The sequence below is a fragment of the Vigna umbellata genome, chromosome 8 (genome assembly GCF_029865625.1).
Source record: "Vigna umbellata cultivar VRB3 chromosome 8, Vumbellata_1.0, whole genome shotgun sequence".
Lineage (NCBI taxonomy): Eukaryota > Viridiplantae > Streptophyta > Magnoliopsida > Fabales > Fabaceae > Vigna > Vigna umbellata.
This window is the reverse complement of record NC_142172.1, coordinates 37,293,828-37,308,981: the sequence shown is the minus strand read 5'-3', so window position 1 is coordinate 37,308,981 and position 15,154 is coordinate 37,293,828. Positions and strand designations below refer to the sequence as shown.

Here is a 15,154-nt window from a genome sequence, read left to right as displayed (position 1 = left end):
TGATGTAATCTTTTTCCTGCTTATTAATACTTGTTTGCACTTTCAACTGTTTAACAATGAGCTTTTGAGCAAATTATACTGATTTCGTTTTATTCTTTGGTGTTGAAAAACTTTTCCCTGATTGCAGTTAAATTATATCTAAGCTCTGGTTCTTCAATTTAATTTTGGGTGGTTAAATGCTGGTAAGCCATTCAAAAGTAAAGTTCCAACATAACAAGGTTTTATTAAAAATGTATTTGAGTAGTACTATATTTACACATTTTTTTTTGTATTTTAGTTTAATATCTTAAAAGGACCAGAATAATAGCTCTTTGTTATATGACATGCTTGTTTTTTTAGCTGAAACCGTTCAAAGGAATTCACAACTTATACTTAGTTGAGTTTAACTTAGGTTTAAACTGCTCCAACTGAAAAACAAACATATTCCGTATATTATAAGGGCGTTGGAAAAATAATGCGATGCTTATTATGTATGAAGTAAAAATATTTGTCTTTGAACATTGAGTTTTGAAGCTACATATTGCATTTCAGAGTAATAAACTTAAGACTCTTAGACTCATAATAAACTTAAGAGTCTTAGACTCATGACAAGACTTTCCATTCAACGCATTGACTACGTGAACAAACGAAGTTTACTTCAACAAGTTCCTTTTATAGCTGTCACTCAAATCTATCATTGGTCGAGCTCAAATGCTCTCTAATCACAACACCAAGACCACGTTACTGTGTTGTTTTCATATGGACCAATGATTGTGATATTCTATCTTATTTTTTTTAGATGTTTCTATGTTTCATTTAGGGTGTATTCATTTGCTTGAGGGTAATGATTTGAGGAAGAGAGATTGGATGAACTTGAATAAATTTGAAAATAAATTATAAGTTGTTTTTTTAAAAGAATTTGGAGATGATTGAGAATAAAATTTATGAAAGTTTGTATAAAATTTCACTGAGGTGATAAATAAAAGAATGTATTAACTGATAGAAAATAAAACTATTAAAATGTCTAGTGTAATATAAAATTTTATTTATTAATAACATATTTATTGATAAAATAAATTTTAAATATTAAAAAATCAAACAATTAATAAAAAAATTAAGTAAAGTGAAATTATTTTTTTTAAACTTCAACCACACAAAAAATAATTACAATATATATATATATATATATATATATATATATATATATATATATATATATATATATATATATATATATATATATATATATATATATATATATATATAATTTTTTCAAAGGTGATATACTTATGTATATATTAATGGAATTGATTTCATATAGCAGAATCGATTCTCAAATGCAGTAGTTTCCACTTAAAGAGCTAATTTCAGCATTCTAAAACGAATTTCAACATCCCATGATCGTCTCCTTTGCCATTGGAATTCTACATAGCACACTCTCTCTTTTATGGTAAGTGATAAATAAGGATAATATTGTAAAATACCATTTTTCACCAACAAATCTTCTCATCCCAAAAGAGATAGGGAGAGAAAGTAATCTTGCAATTTCATTCCTTCGTTATTCCTCACATCCTTTAATACAAACACTACAATCACACGCAAATCCATCTTTGTAAATCCCTTCCAATAGTAAATCATTAGAAACGAACACAACCTTAGTGTTTCATCACACTTAATAAATACAATTCATCTCAACATCTATGCCTCTACATAAGAAAAAATGTATGCACCCAACAATAAACAAAGTGTCTAACTTCGATTTATACACGGAGTTTCCAAATATTCTTCCTAGAAAACACGTCAAAATAGGAAGAACTGATAATGAGCAAATAATATTTTACTTGAAGATGTTATAATACCCAATTCATAGAGAACAATCCGCTCTTCACCTACATCTACTACACCAGGACACATTTGTTGCATTACTGTTAATGCCACACGAGAACTTCTATTAACTGTGTAAAAGAAGGTTAACTGAAATTGCAAGGTAATGAAATAATAAAACTATTAGAATATTACAAGTGATGTTGATTTTCATTTGGTTTTATCTAGAAATAATATTCTAAATTTATTATGAACCAGATAAAATAAAGAAAATTTAATTAAAAATTATAACGATCCTTAGAAATTTAATCAATCAGAATAGAACAAAGTTCTTTTTTCTTACTAAATTTAACACCTTTACATATACTTACTAAATCTGAAAGTTATTTTTTCTTTCTTAAACTAAGAGGAAAACTTCTCCTAATGTTTCAAGATAAAAAAATGATAACAGTATACTTTGAACAATTTGATAAGTTTTCAACACCATTAGATTAATTAAAAAATTTAGGTTTAATGTCTCGGTAGGTCCCTATTTTCGGCGTGAATCTCAAATAGGTCCCTTTTCTTTTCGGCGTCTCAATTGGGTCCCCATTTTTGTAAAATTGTAACAATTAGGGGTCTGCCGTCAAATTGAACAAACGGCCGTTTAATTGTTTGTTACGTGGCATGAACAGTAATGACACGTGGCATGATTCCCATCTGACACGTAAGAAACAATTAAACGGCCGTTTGTTCAATTTGACGGCAGACCCCTAATTGTTACAATTTTACAAAAATGGGGACCCAATTGAGACGCCGAAAAGAAAAGGGACCTATTTGAGATTCACGCCGAAAATAGGGACCTACCGAGACATTAAACCAAAAATTTACAATGATTTCGAATTACCTATGCCAAACCCCATACCTAACTATACTATGGTTGTTTGCGAATTTATGTTAAATTTGGTATGTAAAATGTAGGCAATTAACAAGTGATTCTGTAATGGTGAGCAAGAGGTGTTGTGATGATTGTCCCATTAGCTGGTATTAGACATTGAAGTGGAGAAAAGAGAAAGAACAGAACATGTGGAAAGAAAATAAGAGTGGGTAAATATGACGAAATAATTGAGTTGACATGCATGGAATGTTTGGACAAATGAAGAATGCACATGAGGGTGGTAGATGTTATATGATATGAATGGTAAGATTAAAAGTGATTAATCGAAATAAGGAAGAATTAGTAATAAGAAAATTAGAAAAAGAATATAAAGAAAGAGAGAGTGTGGGAAAGGCTTGGTCAACAGAAAATCCAAGTGAGGAAAGGAGAGAGTGGGAAGGGGGTTGCAGTGAATGAATGAATGGGCCAGCGTATGTCTCGCGTTGACGCCAGGCTGACGCCTAAAGGGACAACCCAATGGCCCTATATATCAACATAACTAATTCTTTCAGTCTTTGACACCCTCATACTCTCCATCATCCTAGCTAACTAACCACTCATCACATAACTTCCCCCTCTTTCTCTCTCTCTCTCTCTCTCTCTCTCCCTTCTTCCCTCTTCCCTATGGGATCTCCTTCTGCACATGTTTTACTCTCCGACACACGTGTCTCACAATACAATTTTCCAACATTTTCCACTTCTTAGTACAATTATATATGTACCATCTCTCCCTCCACATATACCTTTTTGTCTACATTTTCTATTTTCTTAACTTTCTGGGCTGGCTTCATTACCTCTTGCCAGGGGATACACCATGTTGCAGGATGTTTTTGATCAGCCACTTCCACCAAAGGCCGAACCGCAACAGCAAGTCCCCATTGTAAACACCTCCACCCACTCCAAATAACCTCCCATCATAATGCATGCATCAATCATATCATCGCTTCTTTCTTTCTGTTTCTTGCAACTTTCATATGTTATTTCCCACTGCTAATAAAATTAAAGCTAGAATACAACACATCATTTGCTATTTCAGACATCTAGAACCTATCATTCTCAAATGTGTTTTTTTCTCTCCATTTATATAGTTGGGGAGCATAATGCTTATTAACAAGCAATAAGAAAAAAAAAACTTAGAGATTCCGCAATAATTATTAGGCTTTATCCTTTTTTTAATATTATCCTATCAAATCCCAGATAATACAATTCACCAATATCTCATTTTCTGAGGACAACATCGTAAACTGCAAAGTGATAACAATTTCTGCATGATTTGCAGTGTGATACCCATTTAAACGTAGCTTTCAATTATTGTGGAATACACACACACACACACATACCTGCCTGTGCTTGTCCATTTGCCAATGTTGATATTCTTATTCAGTTTGAGAGGGAGAGTGGACTTAAGGAACAGTTCACATGTAGCATTATGGGTTCCTTTTAAATGCCTTTTAATCTCCATTAAATCAGTTTCCATACATCGAACAAACACAACGTATCATGGGATGAGGTTCCTTCTTTGTTACTGACATAAATGTAACATAAATGCCCATCTTTTTCATGTTCCAAAAGAAACAACCCTTATGTAGAACTTATTATCTGCACATGACCAAATATAAACCCAACTCACTAGATGGCACAACCAACTAAATCTGTATTAGGAGTTCTTCATTGTAGGGTATACATGATATATTTAATTTATTTCTAGACAAAGAGTGATGATGAACATAACTGATGCTTGGACGCGTGTTACTTACTCAATTCAGAATGCTCACTATTTGATGAAGACATGCATTAAACCAAAGTTTAGACCGATTCTAACAAGAGAATATTATCTTTTTGAAAGTTCAGACTCTGATCATTATACGCTTGATCCCGATTCCTCCTTTGTTGATAGAAACGAGTCTTCTAACTGTTTATAAAGGGTCTATTTAAATGTTGTTATCAATGTATTCAGTAGTTTCTTTTGGTAGTCATGATGCTTAGATTGTATTTACATCACTTGCTGCAGGAAGAAATTTCAAGCCCTTTTAGTAGTGCTCGAATTTTCGAATTTTGTAACGCAGAATTTTTCCCAGAGGCTTTGCCAAATTCTGAGGTTACTTCCAGCTCAAACTGTTGCTATGAGGAGAACTCCTCGTATGCCACAACAAACAAATCTTTAACTGTAGATGTAGAAAATAAATTGAATAGCAATAGCAACACAGTCACCACGCCAACTAGCATTACCACCACCAACAACAACAACACAACCAACAGTAGTAACCTGTCTATTATCTTAGACCCCCAAGATGAAATGGACAATAATGACATCGCTGCCTCCATAGACTTCTCACTATCTCCATCTTTCAATGTTCCTCCATTTCTCCCAGTCACATCCCAGCAAGAACAGTTTGATTTCTCTTATGTGCAGCCTCAGGTCCAATTACCAGCATTTTCAGTTGTGGAGGGCTTCTCTCAGTATCCCACTGACCCCGTTGCACCTCCACTTATGGGGGCTCCATTACCTTCTGTATTTGAAGAGGATTGCATATCTTCTGTTTCTTCTTATGTGCCTCTCAACCCTTCATCTCCTTGCACTTATCTCAGTCCTGGCATGCCACCATACATGCCTACCGGCCCCCTTACTAGCGCCTTATCAACGGATAGTTCTGGATATTTTGGTGGGAACATTCTTCTTGGTTCTGAACTTCAGACACAAGAATTGGAATACCAAGGAGAAAATGGAAGAATGTATTGTACAGATTCAATTCAGCGGGCGTTTAACCCTCCAGACCTTCAGGTATGTATGATTTTCAAACTACTGTAGTTAAATTCTCCGTCATTGCCTTTTGTTAACTGCCATCCAAATAAAAAGTGTTCGGTGCTCAGAAATGACAGAAAAAGAAGTCAATTGGTCAAGGATTTTTATTTATTTATTTTTAATGCTAAGTTGCTGTTATAAGCTTGCTCTTTCAGGTTTCTAGTCCGAAAGGTCGCAGCAGTAAGGTTCTTGACAATAAAGAGAGGTTTTACAGGAGGTGAAAAGTTTGCGAACGATAATGGCCCAAAAATTTCTAAGAAGCTGTATGCCCCGTAGAATATATGCCCATATCCATCAAAACAGTAGCTAGCATATCAACCCCTTTATAATCTCATTCTCACCTGTATAAAGTAGCATAAATTCTGCGCTAGTTAGTAGCACGAGTCAAAATGGAATGGCAACTTTCCACAAAAATTGATAACAAGCAGAACCACCATCAGTAAAGACCCACTTCATGAGTGGCTCTTTTAGCATATCGTTTTCCGGAACCTCTAACCAAGTTAATGATAGTTTGCGATGACCAATTTCCTTTGCGCTGAGCAAGAAAGTAACTGATTTTGTTTGTAATTTATTTCCTAGGCACTTGGTACTGAGAGCCAGCAACTAGTTCCCGGGGGTGGTAGTTCTGCCACTCTAACACCTGAAATCTCTAACTTAGAGGACTCCTCATTCAAGGTTGGAAAACTTTCTGTTGAGCAAAGGAAAGAAAAGATCAATAGATACATGAAGAAAAGAAATGAAAGAAACTTCAGCAAGAAAATTAAGGTACGCTCAAGCTCCTTTCCGTCTTCAAAACAGCCTCATCATCAAACAAAATTAAAATCTCATGATGTTACATTTGCATATATATGCAAGGTACTCCTTGCTTATAAACCACTTCATATTGCATACTTCCAAGTTCAACTAATGATGCAACCAAATGTGCAGTATGCCTGCCGCAAAACTCTGGCAGATAGCCGACCTCGGGTTCGAGGAAGGTTTGCAAAGAATGATGACTTTGGAGAAACCAATAGAACTACTAGTAGCAATCATGAAGATGATGACGAAGAAGAAGTAAGATTTCCAAGGCTTATTGGTTTATTAAACACTTAACAGGGCTCTTTTCATTCAACCTGCCCGAGTTAAAATCAAGAAAATCTTTTTCATTTGTACCTTCTCAATTATTTGTTGATTAGTTTTTTAAACCTGCAGGTAGTTGTGAAGGATGAAGATGATATGGTTGATTCCTCAGATATTTTTGCTCATATCAGTGGAGTGAACTCCTTCAAATGCAACTATTCCATCCAGTCCTGGATTTGACTTAATAGTTTGAGCAGTATACCTACATTTAGCTTCTGTAGATTTTTTCATGGCCACATACCACCCCACATTTCTCCTATCTGGTTTTGATGGATGAGGAAACTGAATAATTGGGGTCCTAATACTATACAATAAGTGAATGAAGAAAATATAGAAAGAAACTGTATACATTTTTTGCAGACATTACCTTTCTTTTTTACTTGAGTGTACTAAGAACCACATGATGTATTAACTAAAAATTTTAATTGTCTCCCTGTACTACTGGAGTTCATATGTACTTTCTTTTATAATAGTGAGGAACTAGTGCTGGCTACATTGAAGGGCATAAGCCAAATCTTTAATTAGTTTTGTTACTTGGTTTGAATCTGTTTTTCGCTGGTTAACAAAATTAAAAAAAAGGTATCCTCTTAATCATTTATTTGATTGATTAATCATAATATAAATTTTTTAAGTAATAATAGCCTATAACAGTTACAGCACACTAAAACAGTTCAATAGGTTAGAAATATATATATATATATATATATATATATATATATATATATATATATATATATATATATATATATTAGTAAAGCATAGCATTCAATTCCCATGTAAGGACTAAAAAAATAATAATAAATGAAACAGAATCTGACCAGTCCAACTTTTTAATACAAATATATTAATTATAATATTTTGTATAAATAAATAATAAAGAAATAACAATTATATTATATTACATTTTATAGTAAATAAATTTATTACAAATAAATATTACATTATACAAAAGACTGTGTATTAAATTTGTATACTTCTAAAATAAAGATAGCACTTAAAAAACTACAAAAATACAAAATCTAATATAAAGCTTCTTAAAATAAATACAGGGAATCCAATTTTAAAGTGTAAAGTGATGGAAATGAATCTAGAGTTATACCCGGTTAGCAAGCATGGGAGCTTGGTAATGATAAAAGGGTATCAGCTGTTTATGTTGGCCTGAATAACCCACCCAAATCCAAAGACGAGAGTGGGAAGAGCAGAGCAGAGCATGTAGGGCAGGTTGGCACCTTTAGGGTACTAAAAATCGAGGGCACGTTACCGCGACATTAGGGGTACCTTTTAAAAAAGGGCAGAAATTATATTAGCAGTGGTATCTATCAATTTGATGCATTAGTACCGCGGATAGCTACTCAACACAAACTAGTAACGCATCATCCTCATACATTATACAAGGCAGCTTCTCCGTCAATTTCCTCACACATCCCTTTCTCGCTTTCTCTTTCACTCTCTCTCTCTCTCTCTCTCTCTCTCTCTCTCTCTCTCTCTCTCTCTCTCTCTCTCTCTCTCTCTCTCTCTCTCTCTTTCTCTCTCTCTTATTTTCCCTCCCTCTTTTTCATCACTCACTTTTCACTCTCCTCCTCACTGAATAACTTAAATCTCTCCCCCATGTCAACAAAACCTGATTCACTCAGTACCAAATTGAGTTTTTAATTAATTAAATTCCTTTGCTTTGCTTTCATCTTTCAAAATGAACGGCAGTTCCAGCGAAAGCAAGACAAGGGACATGGACGGGCAGCTGGCGGGGCTGGGCTACAAAGTCCGCTCATCTGAGCTCTGTCAAGTGGCTGAGAATATGGAACGTTTAGAGAACGCCATCAACACTGTCAACTCATCCAGGGACATTTCTCAAGTAGTCTCCGACGCACTCCTCTACGATCCCTCCAACATAGGTTTAGGTTCCTGGGTCGACACGCTTCTCTCCGAGCTCGACCAAACCGTCTCGTTGCCCTACGATCTATCTTCGGACCTACCCGATTTGCCCACGGATCCAAATCGCCAACTGGGGATGGTAACCACCGTCGAAGAAGACTCCGGGATAAGACTCGTTCACACGCTCATCACGTGTGCGGATTCCGTGCAACGTGGCGACCTCGCATTCGCGGGCTCCCTCATCGAGAGCATGCAGGCACTGCTAGCTCACGTGAACACCTCCTGCGGCATCGGGAAGGTCGCCGGCTACTTCATCGACGCCTTACGCCGCCGAATCTCGTCTCCGCAAAGCGCAGCGTTTCCAACCTCCCCCTACGAGAACGAAGTTCTCTACCACCACTACTACGAGGCCTGCCCCTACCTAAAGTTCGCGCACTTCACTGCGAACCAGGCGATCCTTGAAGCGTTCAACGGCCACGACTGCGTCCACGTCATCGATTTCAACCTGATGCAGGGGCTCCAGTGGCCGGCTCTCATACAAGCGCTAGCACTCCGCCCGGGAGGTCCGCCGTCGCTGAGGCTGACCGGCGTGGGACCTCCCTCGCCGGACGAGCGAGACACACTGCGCGAGATCGGCGCGCGACTGGCGGAGCTGGCGCACTCGGTGAACGTGCGGTTCACGTTCCGCGGAGTGGCAGCGTGGCGGCTGGAGGACGTGAAGCCATGGATGCTGCAGGTGAGTCCGAAGGAGGCGGTGGCAGTGAACTCGATCATGCAGCTACACCGCGTGCTTGGTTCGGGAATCGATACGGTTCTCGGCTGGATCCGAAGTCTAAACCCAAAGATCGTGACGGTTGTGGAGCAGGAAGCGAACCACAACGGGGAAGGGTTTCTGGAGCGGTTCACGGAGGCTCTGCACTACTACTCCACCGTCTTCGACTCGCTGGAAGCATGTTCGGTGGAGCCGGACAAGGGTCTCGCCGAGATGTACCTGCAGAGGGAGATTTGCAACGTGGTGTGCTGTGAGGGACCGGCGCGACTGGAGCGGCACGAGCCGCTGGCGAAATGGAGGGAGCGGCTGGGCAGAGCCGGATTCAGGCCCTTGCATTTGGGCTCGAACGCTTACAAACAAGCGAGCATGTTGTTGACTCTGTTCTCAGCCGAGGGTTACTGCGTGGAAGAGAATCAAGGGTGTTTGACTCTGGGTTGGCATAGCCGGCCCCTGATTGCGGCTTCAGCTTGGCAAGCCGCGCCGCTAAGAGAGGGTGAAACGGTGCGTTTCCAGCGCTGATGATGAGGAGAGGATGTAACAGAAAAGAGTTGTTTATTTATTCTAGTTACTACTACTAGTAAACACAAAAGAGTGGTGAAAATAATGTATATTTTTGTATTTTTCTTTCATTTTCCCACACACGTGACTTCCCTTTTCTCTTTCTCTTTTTCTTCAAACCCAACCAAAACTCTTCTCTTTTTCTCCTTTTCATTTTCCATACTTCCGTCTCAGTTACCCTCTTTCATCCACACAATCACTAAACATTCAAATTCATTTTCTCTCACACTCACTACCAATTCTATCGTTTTAACTCTTTTCTTTCTTCTTCTAATTCATGCTGCTCTTTCTCTCATGAAAACAAAATTTCGAACGTAGTTCTGGGTAATGGTAAAACAAGTCACACAATACACAATATCTTTCCATGCACATTGTCGCATGTAGGATCCATGAAAATACATATAACTAACTTTGATTTAACATATATTCAAAGTATAAACGAAACTATGATAACAAAAAATATTATATTTTCTACAGAGAAGAAAACCGAGGAGACAAAATAGACCTAAAGAGTTAACAAATTAATGGAGTGGAGGTGTAAAATTAGAGTTACTACCAAGATGAAAAAATGGGATCTATATGATACTGAAGATGAATACAGTTTAAAGAGAATAAGAGTTTTTTAAAAAAAATTGTACAGAAGAATATTTTTTGCTGTAAAAGAAAAGGGAAAGGGGACATAAATAGTGATTTTGGTAAGTTTAGAGAGCAATAAATTCTTTTTTTTTTCCTCAAAAATGGAGGGTGTATGGAAAAATAATCCCACTAGTGACCCAATTGTAGATAGAATCCCTATGATTTACATTTCTAAACCTATAATTATTTAAGAAAAAAACTGAGGCCAGACACTGAAATTGGCATGAAGAAAAACTGAGAATGTGGACAGAAAATGATAAAATAAAGAACTGAAAACTGTGGTGCATCTAAAGGTACCTAAATCTAATATGTGGAAAACACTGCTATGCTTCAATCAAGGAGATTATGACCAATACTTAACGCAAAGAGGAACAAGAGAGGAACCTTGTAAGCAAACAAGGAGACATGTCCAAATCAATCTCTCGTATACATTAACTATGTCTATTAAATGTACTATAATTTACTTCAAATCAAACGTTGTTTTGATTTATTGCATCATCATAAATACTCTAAAATGTATTAGGATTGACTCAGTGAAGGTATTTTAAAGTTAAAATTTTTCTATCTTCATTGATGAGCTTGATTGAGATTTTGAAAACGAAACTCTAATGAAAAGAAAGATTTGAATGAGGGAAAAGAAAATGATGATGAGAAATAATTCACTAACTCTTTTAGGTGTCATTGTTTTTGGTTTGAAATTCGCCTCCTACCCCAATATAAAAAGCATTATTATAGTATTTATTTACTTGGTCCTGTGATGTAGACATATTATTTATATAAATTTAATATAGGAAACCAAGAAGTTAGGTATTTTCTGTTTTCGATTTTCAAAATGGTTGTTGCTGAGACGGCTCCAAAGTCTGAAATTTACATTTCTTTCTCAATTATTGTCCACTTTTTAAAAGAACAAAAAAAACTGTTTCACTAAAGTATTCCAACAACCCTATGCCTATTCATTTTTCAAAAAATAAAAAATTGCCAAAACCATCTATAGAAAACAGATTTTGTCATAATATTTAATAGTAAACCTAAGTGACAGGTTTTTTTAATGAACACTCCGTGTTAATTTAAATTGTCAATTAAGTCACGCATGTTAACTTAGATTTATCTCATTTAAAACCAATCTTATGATTTGGAAATTTGGATATATTTAATGGTTGATTCAGTGATTTTCAAGGTTCTTCAAATGTACAATAAAAATACTCCCATTGGTTGTATTGTTGGTGTTAATTACGGGGAAAGTTTTAATATTTTCACTTAAATGATGATAGTAATTACCTTAAGCCCTCTAATACAAAGAAAAAAAAGTTATATAATTAATACTTATTTATCTTTTGTACTATATAAATACTAAAAAATCACCCATTAACTTTCACCACAAAACTTAACTCTTTCACAACCCTTCTCTGTAAACTACAACAAAACACAAAACTATGTTAAAGAGAGCAATAAAGTAAATCTTGTAATAGAAAAAAAGGTACATATATTCATGTTGTTATAGAAAAAAGTAAATATATTTTCTTGAGTTATAATCATTAATTTCAATTGTTTTTAGTTTTCACTTAGTATTTATTTTGATCTCAATATTTATAATAATTATTGTTTTCCTCAAAGTTCGGTATTTTTACTCCACATGGTTTCTGTGGGATGGCACTCGGCCCCACGGTGGGCGCCAAAATGTTTCGGTGTACATTTGTCCGGTGTGTCTTTATTGCTCCTGGCTGTCTGGGACGCTTGCTCTTTTCCAATTGTTGCTCTTCATACTCGCCAAAGGAGGGAGAGGTACCTGCAAAGATACTCCGACGCTCAAGTCAGATATGAATTATGGAGCCTCAGCTCTCAAGAGAGTAATTATGATACTGCTCTGAAATATTATTCTAGGGTCTCTAGAGCATAAAGAGAACCTGGACCTTGGCGCTGTTACTGTATTTATAAGCAAAATAAGAAATAATCACCTTACCTAAAAATGTGGTTAGTGATTTTATAAATATCTTAACCGTTTAAGATATTTTATGTAATAAATATAATATTTAAGATAAAATATCTTACTATATAACAATATTTATTAAAAAAAATAATGTGATCACTTTCTTTAGATCAACAATGTTATTAGATCATGATGATATGAGAGAATGATATAGATTTTTTTTTCTCTAGCAAAATACATATATTATTCTCTCAAGTCATCTTTAATAAGATTAATATTGATATAATATGAATGATCATTTTTACTTCTAATGATAAATATTTAGATCACATTAAGTAAAAGAATAAAATTGAAAAAAAAATATTGAATGATCCCTATAAATATTAGGACCAGGAGTATTAAACTTTTTTGTTTTATGTAATTATTAAAAAACAATGATGTGATATTACAATTCAAATCTAACTTTATATGATGTAATCCTACATAAAATTTTAATCAAACCTATGCATAGAGGCACGAGGACATTGAATTTCATAGCTACTCCCCACGTGTACTTTTTATGACATTTAATATTTTGGAGTTAATTATAAATAATAGTATAAGTTGTACAATTCCCAACTAACTATATTTAAGGTAAGATGCATACTAGTTAACTTAAAAGAACTTTATTCTACATTTGTTTAACATTATTGTATATTTATGATTTTAAATTATCACTGGTAAAGTTGGAAATTTTTTACATAAACTATAATTTATACATATTTTCCAGTTAAAAAAAACACTTAATTCTTCCTTAAGAATTTCTGTCAAAGAGATTATTGTGCAACTGTTTGTCTTTCATTAACTTTTTCCTTCATTTTCAACTTTCCATATATGTGCCATATATATATATATATATATATATATATATATATATATATATATATAGATAGATAGATAAATAGAATTGATCAAACTCTTTCTAATGATCCATTTTTTGAATACTTCTTACTTCTGATGTTTAAATCAGTTTAGTATAAATATAAAGATAATAAATGTTTAATTAATATTTAACCTATCATTTTACCTTTAAACATCTATTTATAATTTTATAACGACTTTTTTTGTTATTAATGACTTAATTATAGCCTAAATTTTACTAATATTATTTAAATTTTTTTCAGAATGATGTTTTACTTTAAACTGTTTCACCTTCATTATTTCGTCTTTTTGATAAAAATATCATCTCAATCACTCGATTAATAAAATAAAAATATTACCTTTAGCAGGCTGAAAAATTAACCTTGTGACCAACTTCAACAAAAACATAGCATATAAAATATATATATATATATATATATATATATATATATATATATATATATATATATATATATATATATATATATATTTGTTCTACATTTTGGATTTGTAGTAAATTTTTTACAGCAAAAGATAGCTATAAGAAGTGAATCCGTCTACTACAATTTTTCTTTTAATTATCCACATATTTTTATTAATAAAAATAAATATATCAGTAAAATTTATCAATAAATTTTAATTGTTTACAAATTATTTTGTTAGTAATAAAATTATCACTATGACTCATTAGTAAACTCAAATTTTTAATATTAATGAATATTTTTTCTTAAAATATATTCAATAATAAATTTTATAAATAAATTTCGTCAAATAATTTTAGTTTTTATTACCGATGAATTTTTTTATTAATAAATTCATTTGAAAAATATATTTTTTTTAAGTATAGTGAATTTTTTGTATATGTTAAAGGAGATGAGTGAAAAAGAGAAGAGAAGAAGAAGAAAGAAAAAGAACAAGATAATAAGAACAAGATACAATGACACTTGATCACAATATGATTGAAGTTGAAAAAGAAAAAAAAGAGAAAAATAGAAAGAAAAGGAGTAAACGGATATTACAGTAAAATTAAATCACAATATTTGAGAAATTTTATTAACTATTATAATATTTCAGAAATTTTACTAACTATTATTGTAGGTTAATAATTACTATAAATATTTATTATCAAATTTGCTATCGTGAATAATTATTTATAAAATTTTTATTCATTGATAAAATTTATCAACAAAACTTTACAAATAAAGTTTTAATCATCGGTAATCCATCTATAAATTCAAATTACCTACGCACTTACTATTTATGAAGAATTTTTTTTATGTAATTTATTTAATTGTTCAATTGAAAGACACAAAAGACTAACAAATTTTATTTATTTATAATCTATAATCGAATTTCCTTTTTAGTACATATTTGACTTCTTAACACACTCTTTATTCAATATAAATTATCGATTATCTCTCTTCCATATTTATTTTTTATGACTTAAACTCTTTACTATTGAAATGTCATTCATTCTCTCAAACCGACAACGTCAAACTCATCTCATCTTAAATACAAACTAAACAACATAAATAAATTATAAACGATGATGAAGCCTTCGGTAGTGAGCACAGGGTCCACACGCATTTGAATGAACTGGAACTAAGCATTTTCTTCATATATTTGATGTCAATGGTTTTGTTTGTGCATAATGATGAACAAGGCATAAAGCAAGTGGCTACGAGAAATCTCTTTTTCTGGGATTCAACGCCCACAAACAAAGGAAACTTTCAAACCTCAATGTATCCTTATACAATCACGCAATGCTACATAACACAAGGAAGCTTCAAGAATTTGATGTCTAGGTTCCTTGCTCTTATTCTAACACAACTTTCACAATTGATAGAT

General features: G+C 33.6%; 2 protein-coding genes across 2 annotated transcripts; both read left to right on the top strand.

Annotated features, from left to right (window-relative positions):
* Positions 1-3,214: 3,214 nt before the first annotated feature.
* On the top strand, positions 3,215-7,002 carry LOC124837450 (uncharacterized). The gene is made up of 5 exons (XM_047312812.2): positions 3,215-3,599; positions 4,731-5,501; positions 6,102-6,287; positions 6,450-6,575; positions 6,714-7,002. The coding sequence occupies exons 1-5, from the start codon at positions 3,534-3,536 to the stop codon at positions 6,819-6,821; spliced, it is 1,257 nt and encodes a 418-aa protein (XP_047168768.1). The 5' UTR covers positions 3,215-3,533; the 3' UTR covers positions 6,822-7,002.
* A 617-nt stretch (positions 7,003-7,619) lies between these two features.
* LOC124837422 (protein SLENDER RICE1-LIKE 1-like) lies at positions 7,620-9,922 on the top strand. Its single transcript, XM_047312774.2, has one exon. The coding sequence runs from the start codon at positions 8,332-8,334 to the stop codon at positions 9,802-9,804; it is 1,473 nt and encodes a 490-aa protein (XP_047168730.1). The 5' UTR covers positions 7,620-8,331; the 3' UTR covers positions 9,805-9,922.
* The last annotated feature ends 5,232 nt before the right edge of the window (positions 9,923-15,154 follow it).

Excerpts from the sequence above, each read along its gene's own strand:
- LOC124837422 (XM_047312774.2), top strand. The coding sequence starts at position 8,332 with ATGAACGGCAGTTCCAGCGAAAGCAAGACAAGGGACATGGACGGGCAG.
- LOC124837450 (XM_047312812.2), top strand. The coding sequence starts at position 3,534 with ATGTTGCAGGATGTTTTTGATCAGCCACTTCCACCAAAGGCCGAACCG. Across the intron at positions 3,600-4,730 it reads CGCAACAGCAAGTCCCCATT|GAAGAAATTTCAAGCCCTTT; the intron begins GTAAACACCTCC and ends CACTTGCTGCAG. Across the intron at positions 6,288-6,449 it reads ACTTCAGCAAGAAAATTAAG|TATGCCTGCCGCAAAACTCT; the intron begins GTACGCTCAAGC and ends CCAAATGTGCAG.